General features: G+C 49.2%; 1 protein-coding gene across 1 annotated transcript in view; it reads left to right on the top strand.

The window, feature by feature from the left end:
* exoc6b (exocyst complex component 6B) overlaps positions 1 to 13,083 on the top strand; it is a 563,998-nt gene that overhangs the window by 541,381 nt on the left and 9,534 nt on the right. The window contains exon 21 of the mRNA XM_078404240.1: positions 10,669 to 10,781. Coding sequence (XP_078260366.1) covers positions 10,669 to 10,781 — 113 coding nt within the window. The remainder of the gene's footprint in view (positions 1 to 10,668; positions 10,782 to 13,083) is intronic.

The following is a 13,083-nucleotide window of genomic DNA, read 5'->3' as shown; positions in this document are numbered from 1 at the left end:
CTACTCTGCCATTCAATCATGGCTGATTTATCTGTCCCTCTCAACCCCATTCTCCTGCCTTCTCCCCATAACGTTATACATATACACACACACACACACACACTCGTATACGCATATATATATACACACACACACACATGCGTATACCCCCATACCCACACATATACACACACATTCGAATGCACACACACCACACACACTCATATACACACACACCCGTGTGTGCGCACACATACAAACTCGTATACACTCGTATACACACATATACACACACACACTCGTCTTCGCATGTATACACACACCCACATGTATACCCTCATATACACACATATACACACACACACACTCATGTACGCATATACACACCCACACACACACACACGTATACCCTCATATACACACACACTCATGCACGCATATACACACCCACACACACACACGTATACCCTCATATACACACACACACACCCATGTACGCATATATACACCCACACACAAACGTATACCCTCATATACACACACACACACACACTCATGTACGCATATATACAGTACACACACACACGTATACCCTCATATACACACATATACACACACACACACTCATGTACGCATATACACACCCACACATACACACGTATACCCTCATATACACACTTATACACACACACACTTAATCTTCGCATATATACAGTACACACACACACACGTATACCCTCATATACACACATATACACACTCATGTACGTATGTACACACCCACACACACACACACACGTATACCCTCATATACGCACATATACACACACACTCGTGTACGCATATACACACCCACAGACACACACGTATACCCTCATATACACACTTATACACACACACACACTTAATCTTCGCATATATACAGTACACACACACACGTATACCTTCGTACACACACTTACACACACACACACACACAAAGTTAGAGGAAGCATTCTGCACAAGTGCTTGTGTTGTGGTGGAGCCGTGTTTAATCGGCGTTACGTTACTCATAACAAGGATCGCTGGGAGGAGCAGCTTGAGGTAAGGTGGTGTCCCCGTTCCCTGACGGTTCACTGGGAGGTTAGTTAGTTAGTAAGCTTGCACAATAACTCAGCACAGATAGGATACAGACAGGTTGGACCAGGCCAAGCTGTTCCACAGTACTCCAATTAGTTTTTTTTTTACTTCTGCAATTATCTTTTTGCAACACATTGACAAAAACAAGATGAGCGTCACGGTGGCGCGGCGGTAGAGTTGCTGCCTCACAGCGCCGGAGACCCGGGTTCCATCCCGACCACGGTGTGTGTGTGTATACGAGGGTATACGTATGTGTGTGTGTGTATACTGTATATATGCGAAGATTAAGTGTGTGTGTGTGTATAAGTATGTATATGAGGGTATACGTGTGTGTGTGGGTGTGTGTATATGCGTACACGAGTGTGTGTGTCTGTACGGAGTTTGTACGTTCTCCCCGTGACCCGCGTGGGTTTTCTCCGAGATCTCCGGTTTCCTCCCACACTCCAAAGACGTTTACGTTTGTAGGTTAATTGGCTTGGTGTAAATATAAAATGTAAAAGGGTTTTTTATTGAAACAGAATAATGAAATTCTTACTAATGAAAGTCATAGAGTGATACAGAATGGAAACAGGCCCTTCGGCCAAACTTGCCCACACCGGCCAACAATGTCCCAGCTACCCTAGTCCCACTTGCCTCAGTTTGGCCCATATCCCTCCAAACCTGTCTATCTATGTACCTGTCGAAATGTTTCTTAAACGTTGCCTTGTTCCATACACCCACGACCTTATGTGTGAAAATGAATCCTTGTAAATCTTACCCCTTTCACCTGAATAACATATTGTAAATATATTACTCTGCAAAACCCATAATAAACAGCAAAAGGAAAAGACAAACAGTGCTGTTTGTACGTTCTCCCTGTGACCTGCGTGGGTTTTTCTCCGGGTGCTCCGGTTTCCTCCCACACTCCAAAGACGTGCAGGTGCTGTATGTGTGTGTGTGTGTGTGCTTCACTTACAGAATAAAGAGAGGCAGAGAGAGAGTGGATGTGGAGAGGATGTTTCCACTGGTGGGAGAGTCCAGGACCAGAGGGCACAGCCTCAGAATTGAAGGGCGCTCTTTTAAAAAGGAGGCCAGGAGGAACTCCTTTAGTCAGAGGGTGGTGAATCTGTGGAACTCATTGCCGCAGAGGGCTGTGGAGGCCAAGTCAGTGGATATTTTTAAGGCAGAGATGGACAAATTCTTGATGAGAAAGGGTGTCAAGGGTTATGGGGAGAAGGCAGGAAAATGGGGTTAGGAGGGAGAGATAGATCAGACATGATTGAATGGCAGAGTAGACTTGATGGGCCAAATGGTTTAATTCTATTCCCATAACTTGTGAACTTGCTTGTAGCTCAACTGCCTTCGGTAAAATCTGTAAATTTTCCCCTAGTGTGTGTAGGATAGTGCTAGTGTGCGGGGATCGCTGGTCGGCGCGGACCCGGTGGGCCGAAGGGCCTGTTTCCGCGCTGTATCTCTAAACTAAACTAAACTAAACTTGCTTCCTGGGTTCAATCTAAACCACCGAAACCAGGGCATGTGTCTGAGCCTGTGTGTGCTTGATTCAGGTTTAGGTTCATTAATATCATGAGCACAGAGAAAAGATTTGTTTCACATGGAATATCCAAACAGACCAGATAATACCATACATAGTACACAGACCAGACTCCCCACCATCGACTCCATCTACACTTCACGCGGCCTCGGAAATCCAGCCAATATCATCCAGTCAAAGACTTGTCCCACCCAGGACTGCCTGCCATTCTGAAAAGGACCCGTTAATTCCTACTCTTTGCTTCCTGTCTGCCAACCAGTTCTCTATCCATGTCAATACCCGACCCCCAATACCATGTGCTCTCATTTTACAATAAACAATAGGTGCAGGAGGAGGCCATTCGGCCCTTCGAGCCAGCACCGCCATTCAATGTGATCATGGCTGATCATTCTCAATCAGTACCCCGTTCCTGCCTTCTCCCCGTTCCTGCCACCCCCTGACTCCGCTATCCTTAAGAGCTCTGTCTAGCTCCTCTTGAATGCATTCAGAGAATTGGCCTCCACTGCCTTCTGAGGCAGAGAATTCCACAGATTCACAACTCTCTGACTGAAAAAGTTTTTCCTCATCTCTGTTCTAAATGGCCTACCCCTTATTCTTAAACTGTGGCCCCTTGTTCTGGTCTCCCCCAACATTGGGAACATGTTTCCTGCCTCTAACGTGTCCAACCCCTTAATAATCTTATACGTTTCGATAAGATCTGCTCTCATTCTTCTAAATTCCAGTGTATACAAGCCCAGTCGCTCCAGTCTTTCAACATACGACAGTCCCGCCATTCCGGGAATTAACCTAGTGAATCTATGCTGCACGCCCTCAATAACAAGAGTATCCTTCCTCAAATGTGGAGACCAAAACTGCACACAGTACTCCAGGTGAGGTCTCACTAGGGCCCTGTACAAATGCAGAGATTTTGCACACTAATCTCTTGTGTGGGACCTTGTCAAAGGCTTTTCGAAACGTCCAGATACACCACATCCACTGGCTCTCCCTTATCCATTCCGCTTGTTACATCCTCAAAACATTCCAGAAGATTTCGCTAGGGATGGGGTCAGTCCGATTCGCCTCTACCCCATTGCGGGCATTGGACTTTGTCTCTGGAACTGATGCGCTACAATGCTGAGAACTATATTCTGCACTCTGTATCTTCTCCATTGCTCTCTCTACCTTTTGTACCTTCCTATAACATGGTGACCAAAACTGAACACTATTCTAAACGTGGCCTCACCAATCTCTTGTACATTGTAACTTAGCCTTCCCAACCTCTATCCTCAATATTCTGACTGACTTATACAACAAGAAAACAGGCCTTTCAGCCCAACCCGCACAAGCCAACCAAGATGCCCCGTCTTTATCGGGAAGCACCACAGCACGGTTTGGGAACAGCTCCATCCAAGACCGTAAGAAATTGCAGCGAATTGTGCACCCAGCCCAGACCATCGCACAAACCAACCTCCCTCCCATTGACTCCATCTACGCCTCGCGCTGCCTCGTCAAAGCCAGCAGCATCATCAAGGACCAGTCTCACCCCGGCCACTCCCTCTTCTCCCCTCTCCCATCGGGCAAGAGGTGTAGAAGTGTGAAAACGCACACCTCCAGATTCAGGGGCAGTTTCTTCCCAGCTGTTATCAGGCGACTGAACCATCCTACCACAACCAGAGAGCAGTGCTGAACTACTATCTACCTCATTGGTGACCCTCGGACTATCCTTGATTGGACTTGGCTGGATTTACCTCGCCACTAAACGTTATTCCCTTATCATGTATCTGTGCAGTGCAAATGGCTCGATTGTAATCGTGTATTGTCTTTCCGCTGACTGGTTAGCACGCAACAAAAGCTTTTCGCTGTACCTCGGTACACGTGACAATAAACTAAACTGAACTGAACTGATCGAAGCTAGTCCCATTTACCTGCATTTGGCCCATATCCCTCTCAACCTATCCATGTACCTGTCCAGATGTCCCTTAAATGCCTCTTCAGGCAGCTCGTTCCATGCACCCAACACCCTCTGAGTGGAAAGGTTGTCCCTTCAGTTTCCTATCAAATCTTGCCCCTCTCATCTATGTCCTCTAGTTCTTGTTTCCCCTACCCTAGGTAAAAGACTCTGTGTCGACCTTATCTATCCCTTCCACTGATTTTGTACGGCCTCTATAAGATCACCCCTCAGCCTCCTTGCGCTCCAAGGAGTAGAGACCCATTATCGAAACGTATAAGATTATTAGATCTTATCGAAACGTATAAGATTATTAAGGGGTTGGACACGTTAGAGGCAGGAAACATGTTCCCAATGTTGGGGGGAGTCCAGAACCAGGGGCCACAGTTTAAGAATAAGGGCTAGGCCATTTAGAACGGAGATGAGGAAAAACGTTTTCAGTCAGAGAGTTGTGAATCTGTGGAATTCTCTGCCTCAGAAGGCAGTGGAGGCCAATTCTCTGAATGCTTTCAAGAGAGAGCTAGATAGAGCTCTTAAGGATAGCAGAGTCAGGGGGTATGGGGAGAAGGCAGGAACGGGGTACTGATTGAGAATGATCAGCCATGATCACATTGAATGGCGGTGCTGGCTCGAAGGGCCGAATGGCCTCCTCCTGCACCTATTGTCTATTGTCTATAGCCCGCCCAACCTCTCCCTAATGCTCAGGCATTCTATAATATCTATGCCTTCATTTTTCTTCCTCTCCTAGCCCGCCCGACCTCTCCCTACAGCGCAGTCCCTCGAGTCCTAGAAACATAGAAAACAGGTGCAGGAGGAGGCCATTTGGCCTTTCGAACCTGTACGCAACGCCATCGCGCGACACTCACGACCCACTCCATCCTAACAAACCCGTGGTTCTGTTGCAAACGCTGTTCGCAAACTCCGACGGAGGTATCGCTGGCTTTTAATTCCAGCCCTGTACTGCTGCGATTTTGTTGTTGTTTTTTTTGTTTTAGTTGAAGGATATTTCACAAATTAGCCGGAGCGCTGGCTGGCTGCCAGTAACCTCTGCCTGAACCCTCCGAGCCACGTGCCGGCTCTCTATCTCTTGAACTCTAAACCTCTGCTCCCGAGACACAAAGAAAGGCAGCGGGTTTATTGTTAAAACTGGAAGGAAGTGCTTTAACACATAATCTGTTTGTTACATGCGAGGGACAGATTGAAGGGAGAGGCCGTGATTTTGAAGGGATGTGGATTGGGGAGGGGAGGGTGGTGTAGCTAGTCGGGGCGATGTCCATTCATCTCCAAAGGACAGGGTTCAAATCCAGTTCAGGAGAGTTCCTTTTGGGTCAAGTGAGTTGGCAACTGGTGAACTCAGCGGGACAGGCGACATCTCTGGAGAGAAGGAATCGTTGACGTTTCGGGCCGAGACTAGGGGCGCCAACTTTCTCACTCGCAACTAAGGTACAAAAGGTGACGTCACCGCCCCGCGCCCCACGTGACCTCACCCGGCTAGCAGCCACGTGCTCCCGCTCCACCAATGGCGGCCGCCCGGGCCGGGTGGTGGGTTGCTATGCAACCTCTGTTAGGCGGCGCACGGGCCTAGAGTGTCCGGGCCTACAGTGTCCGGGCCTGCAGCGTCCAGGCCTACAAAGTCTGGGCCTACAATGTCCAGGCCTACAGCGTCCGGGCCTACAGCGTCCGGGCCTACTGCGTCCGGGCCTACAGTGTCCGGGCCTAGAGTGTCCGGGACTACAGTGTCCGGGCCTACAGTGTCCGGGCCTACAGCGCCGGGCCTAATACGAGACAAGGGCGGTTGCATGATTTGCTCAATTGTAATCATGTATTGTCTTTCCACTGACTGGTTAGCACGCAACAAAAGCTTTTCACTGTACCTCGGTACACATGACAATAAACTAAACTGAGCTAAACACCTCAAAGGCAGGCGGGTTTGTACGTTAATTTGCCTCTATACATTTGCCCCAGTGTGTAATTGTACATACTACTAGTGCTACATACAGGTACATGGATAGACAATAGACAATAGGTGCAGGAGGAGGCCATTTGGCCCTTCGAGCCAGCACCGCCATTCAATGTGATCATGGCTGATCATTCTCAATCAGTACCCCGTTCCTGCCTTCTCCCCATACCCCCTGACTCTGCTATCCTTAAGAGCTCTATCTAGCTCCTCTTGAATGCATTCAGAGAATTGGCCTCCACTGCCTTCTGAGGCAGAGAATTCCACAGATAGAGCTCTTTAGCTCCACAGACTGAATTTTTTTTTCCTCATCTCCGTTCTAAATGGCCTACCCGTTATTCTTAAACTGTGGCCCCTTGTTCTGGACTCCCCCAACATTGGGAACATGTTTCCGGCCTCTAACGTGTCCAACCCCTTAATAATCTTATACGTTTCGATAGGACAGGTTTGGAGGGATATGGGCCAAACGCAGGCAGGTGGGACTAGTGTAGCTGGGACATGCTGGCCGGTGTGGGCGAGTTGGGCCGTAGGGCATGTTTCCACGCTGTGTCACTCTGTGACTAACGGAAGGGTCAAGAGTTTTTTTGTCATGTGCACCGACCGGATATGAATCAGAACAATATAATTCTTTACTTGCTGCGGCTTCACGGGTGATGTAGCAATGCCAAAATAAACAAACTATAAAACTATCAGCTAATCTCCACAGGCTAAACCACGACTGAGCAAATCTGAAGAGCTGCTCGGCAGCGCAGCGGGTAGAGCTGCTGCTCCACAGCGCCGGAGACCCGGGTTCCATCCTGACCTCAGGTGCTGTCTGTGTGGAGTTTGCACGTTCCTCCGGGTGCTCCGGTTTACTCCCACATCCCAGTTTGTGGACTAATCGTCCCTCTGTAAATTGCCTTCCTGGGTGAGAAAGTGGGATAGCATAGAACCAGTGCGAACGGGTGATCGATGGTCGGCGAGGACTCGATGGGCCGAAGGGCCTGGTTTCATGTTGTTTCTCTAAATAAACTAAACATAGTACTTTTAGAGCAGTCAGTTCCGTTTAGTTCATTGTCACGTGTACCGAGGTACAGTGAGAAGCTTTTGTTGCGTGCTAACCAGTCAGCGGAAGGACAACACGTGATTACAATCAAGCCGTTCACATTGTACAGATACATGATAGAGGGAATAACGTTTAGTGCAAGGTAAAGCCAATAAAGTCCGACCAAGGATAGTCCGGGGGTCACCAATGAGGTAGATAGTAGTTCAGCACAGCTCTCTGGTCGTGGTAGGATGGTTCAGTTGCCTGATGACAGCTGGGAAGAAACTGCCCCTGAATCTGGAGGTGTGCGTTTTCACACTTCTGTACCTCTTGCTATTGAGGGCGTGCAGCGTAGGTTTACTAGGTTAATTCCCGGAATGGCGCATTGGAATACACTGGAATTTAGAAGGATGAGAGGAGATCTTATCGAAACGTATAAGATTATTAAGGGGTTGGACTCATTAGAGGCAGGAAACATGTTCCCAATGTTGGGGGAGTCCAGAACAAGGGGCCACAGTTTAAGAATAAGGGGGAGGCCATTTAGAACTGAGATGAGAGAAAAACTTTTTCAGTCAGAGAGTTGTGAATCTATGGAATTCTCTGCCTCAGAAGGCAGTGGAGGCCAATTCTCTGAATGCATTCAAGAGAGAGCTAGATAGAGCTCTTAAGGATAGCGGAGTCAGGGGGTATGGGGAGAAGACAGGAACGGGGTACTGATTGAGAATGATCAGCCATGATCACAGTGAATGGCGGTGCTGGCTCGAAGGGCCGAATGGCCTCCTCCTGCACCTATTGTCTATTGTTTATTGCCTGATGGGAGAGGGGAGAAGAGGGAGTGGCCGGGGCGAGACTGGTCCTTGATGATGCTGCTGGCCTTGCCGAGGCAGCGTGAGGTGTAGATGGAGTCAATGGAAGGGAGGTTGGTTTGTGCGATGTCTGGGCTGCGCCCACGATCGATCCTGACTAAGGGTGCTGTCTGTGTGGAGTTTGCACCTTCTCCCCGTGACCGCGTGGGTTTTCTCATTGACGCTCCGCTCTCCTCCCACAACCACACACAAGACGTGTGGGTTTGTAGACTAATCGTCCCTCTGGAAATTGCCCTCTGGTGCGTGGGGAGTGGATGAGAAAGTGGTATAGCATAATCGGCATCGTGGGATTGTCGGCACGGACTCGGTGGGCCGAAGGGCTTGCTTCCGTGCTGTTTCTCTAAGCTACACTAAACAGAGTACTCAGAGCAGAGTATGCTGTGGTTTAGTGCTGAGGTGGAGCTGTGGTTACTCATGTCCAGGGTGGTTCATAAGCCTGATGGTTGAGTCACAGAGTGATACAGATCCTCTGGCCCAACATGCCCACACTGACCAACATGCATCTACACTAGCCCCACCAGCCTGCATTTGGCCCAAATCCTTCTAAACCTGTTGTCCTATCATAAGGTGATAGGCCATTCAGCCCATCAAGTCTACTCCGCCATTCCACACATCTATCTCTCCCTCCTTTCATTCTGCCCACCGGGTCTGCGCCGACCACCGACAATAGACAATAGGCAATAGACAATAGGTGCAGGAGGAGGCCATTCGGCCCTTCGAGCCAGCACCGCCATTCAATGTGATCATGGCTGATCATTCTCAATCAGTACCCCGTTCCTGCCTTCTCCCCATACCCCCTGACTCCGCTATCCTTAAGAGCTCTATCCAGCTCTCTCTTGAATGCATTCAGAAAATTGGCCTCCACTGCCTTCTGAGGCAGAGAATTCCACAGATTCACAACTCTCTGACTGAAAAAGTTTTTCCTCATCTCTGTTCTAAATGGCCTACCCCTTATTCTTAAACTGTGGCCCCTGGTTCTGGACTCCCCCAACATTGGGAACATGTTTCCTGCCTCTAACGGGTCCAACCTCTTAATAGTCTTATACGTTTCAATAAGATCCCCTCTCATCCTTCTAAATTCCAGTGTATACAAGCCTAGTCGCTCCAGTCTTTCAACATATGACAGTCCCGCCATTCCGGGAATTAACCTGGTGAACCTACCTAGCACTCTCCTACACCCACTAGGGACAATTTACAATTTTAACAACACTAATTAACCTACAAACCTGTACGTCTTTGGAGTGTGGTAGGAAACCGGAGCACCCGGGGGAAACCCACGCGGTCACGGGGAGAACGTGCAAACTCTGCACAGACAGCACCCGTGGTCGGGATGGAACCCGGGTCTCTGGTGCTGTAAGGCAGCAACTCTACCGCTGCGCCACCGTGCTGCCCCTTGTGTTTGATGCACGATTCCAGCACCTGTCGTTCCTTGCTTCGACATTGCGTATAAAAGTCAGGAAGTTGTGTTGCAACTTTGAAGGACTTTGGTTAGGCCGCATTTGGTGTATTGCATGCAGTTCTGGTTCAGTTTAGTTTATTGTCACGTGTACCGAGGTACAGTGAAAAGCTTTTGTTGCGTGCTATCCAGCCAGTGGAAAGGCAATACATCGAAACATCGAAAATAGGTGCAGGAGGAGGCCATCTGGCCCTTCAAGCCAGCACCGACATTCATTGTGATCGTGCTGATCATCCACAATCAGTAACCCGTGCCTGCCTTCTCCCCATATCCCTTGATTCCACTAGCCCCTAGAGCTCTATCTAACTCTCTTTTAAATTCATCCAGTGAATTGGCCTCAACTGTCTTCTGTGGCAGAGAATTCCACAAATTCACAACTCTCTGGGTGAAAAAGTTTTTTCTCATCTCAGTTTTAAATGGCCTCCCCTTTATTCTTAAACTGTGGCCCCTGATTCTGGACTCCCCCAACATTGGGAACATGTTTCCTGCCTCTAACGTGTCCAACCCCTTAATAATCTTATACGTTTCGATAAGATCCCCTCTCATCCTTCTAAATTCACGGGATGTTTTCAAGAGAGATTTAGATTTAGTTCTCCGAGCTAAGGGAATCAAGGAATATGGGGAGAAAGCAGGAACGGGGTATTGATTTTAGATGATGATTTAGCCATGATCACAATGAATGGCGGTGCTGGCTCGAAGGGCCAAAATGGCCTCTCCCTGCACCTATTGCCTATGTTTCGTGGCCTTCCTGAACGATCAACAGACTCTCTTCCCTCTTTCTGATCCTCTGCCCCACTTTGTTCCCTCAGCTCCTGGACCTGTTCATCCAGTGGGACTGGTCGACGTACCTGGCCGACTACGGGCAGCCGGCCTGCAAGTATCTGCGAGTGAACCCGACCACGGCCCTGGCTCTGCTGGAGAAGTAAGTCAAAGGCCTGCAGCGAATTTGTGGACGCAGCCCCAGATAGGGGTTGCCAACTTCCTCACTCCCAAATAAGGGACAAAAGGTGATGTCACCGCCCCACGTGACCCCATCCAGCCAGCAGCCAGGTGCTTCCGCTCCACCAATGGCGGCCGCCCGAGCCGGGAGGCGGGTCGCTACGCCACCTCCGTTAGGCGGCGCCTGCGCCTCAGGGCCTACACTTTCCGGGCCTACAGTGTCCGGACCTACACTGTCTGGGCCTACACTGTCCGGGCCTACAGTGTCCAGGTCTACACTGTCTGGGCCCATAGTGTCTGGGCCTACACTGTCAGGGCCTACAATGTCTGGGCCCATAGTGTCAGGCTACGCTCCTGGTAGGGTCACCCGTGGTGGTAAGGTAAGGTCAATATTCAGACCGCTGGGGTGGAACAGACGATAGACACAAGAAGCTGGAGTAACTCAGCGGATTAGACTGCATCTGTGGAGACAAGGAATAGATGACGTTTCGGGTCGGGTCCCTTCTGCTGGGGTGGAAGCTGCCCAAGCGAAATATGAGGTGCTGTTCCTCCAATTTGCGCTGGGCCTCACTCTGACAATGGAGGAGGCCCAGGCCAGAAAGGTCAGATTGGGAATGGGAGGGGGGGTTGAGGTGCTGAGCCACTGGGAGATCAGGTCGGTTGAGACGGACTGAGCGAAGGTGTTCAGCGAAACGATCGCCGAGCCTGCGCTTGGTCTCGCCGATGTAGAGAAGTTGATACCTGGAACAGTGGATACTGTAGATGAGGTTGGAGGAGGTGCAGGTGAACCTCTGCCCCACCTGGAAAGACTGTCTGGGTCCTTGGATGGAGTTGAGAGGGGAGGTAAAGGGACAGGTGTTGCATCTCCGGTTGGAGGGGAAAGTGCCCGGGGATGGGGTGGTTTATAAACATAGAAACATAGAAAATAGGTACAGCACCGCCATTCATTGTGATCATGGCTGATCGTCCACAATCAGTAACCCGTGCCTGCCTTCTCCCCATATCCCCTGATTCCACTAGCCCCTAGAGCTCTATCTAAATCTCTTTTAAATTCATCCAGTGAATTGGCCTCCACTGCCCTCTATGGCAGAGAATTCCACAAATTCACAACTCTCTGGGTGTATAAGTTTCTTCTCACCTCAGTTTTAAATGGCCTCCCCTTTATTCATAGACTGTGTGGCCCCTGGTTCAACTCTCCCCAACATTGGGAACATTTTTCCTGCATCTAGCTTGTCCAGTCCTTTTATAATTTTGTACGTCTCTATAAGATCCCCTCTCATCCTTCTAAACTCCAGTGAATACAAGCCCAGTCTTTCCAATCTTTCCTCATATGACAGTCCCACCATCCCAGGGATCAATCTCGTGAACCTACGCTGCACTGCCTCAATTGCAAGGACATCCTTCCTCAAGTTAGTAAACCAAAACTGCACACAATACTCCAGATGTGGTCTCAACAGGGCCCTATACAACCGCAGAAGGACTTCTTTGCTCCTGTACTCAAATCCTCTTGTTATGAAGGCCAACATTCCATTAGCTTTTGTCACTGCCTGCTGTACCTGCACGCTTACTTTCAGTGACTGGTGTACAAGGACACCCAGGTCTTATTGCACTTCCCCTTTACCTAATCAGACACCATTGAGATAATAATCTGCCTCCTTATATTTGCCGCCAAAGTGGACAACCTCACATTTATCTACATTATACTGCATCTGCCACGCATCTACCCACTCACTCAACCCGTCCAGGTCACCCTGCAACCTCCTCTTCACAGTTCACACTGCCACCCAGCTTTGTGTCATCCGCAAACTTGCTAGTGTTGCTTCTAATTCCATCATCCAAATCATTAATATACATTGTAAACAGTTGCGGCCCCAACACCGAGCCTTGCGGCACTCCACTCGCCACTGCCTGCCATTCTGAAAAGGACCCGTTTATCCCTACTCCTTGCTTCCTGTCTGCCAACCAATTTTCTGTCCAAGTTTCTATTCAGCTATCAATACCCTACCCCCAATACCAAATGCTCTAATTTTGCTCACCAACCTCTCGTGTGGGCGGGAAGGGATGGGTGGAACAGGGAGCTGCGGAGTGAACGGGAAATTTGGTTGTTGGTTGGTTGTTGGTTTGGTTGTTATTCAATATAGTCCTTCCTTCTCTTCCACCCCCTCCACCCCCAGTCCCTCTTTGTTCCCCCCCCCCATGTCAGGTCCCTTCTCCACTGTTCAATGCTTTCTGTTCCAATAGCTTTGATTATTTCTGATCACTACTTGTTCCCTTTTATTTCCGCT

Source organism: Rhinoraja longicauda, chromosome 1 (genome assembly GCF_053455715.1).
Source record: "Rhinoraja longicauda isolate Sanriku21f chromosome 1, sRhiLon1.1, whole genome shotgun sequence".
Classification (NCBI taxonomy): domain Eukaryota; kingdom Metazoa; phylum Chordata; class Chondrichthyes; order Rajiformes; family Arhynchobatidae; genus Rhinoraja; species Rhinoraja longicauda.
This window is presented reverse-complemented; position numbering and strand designations above follow the sequence as displayed.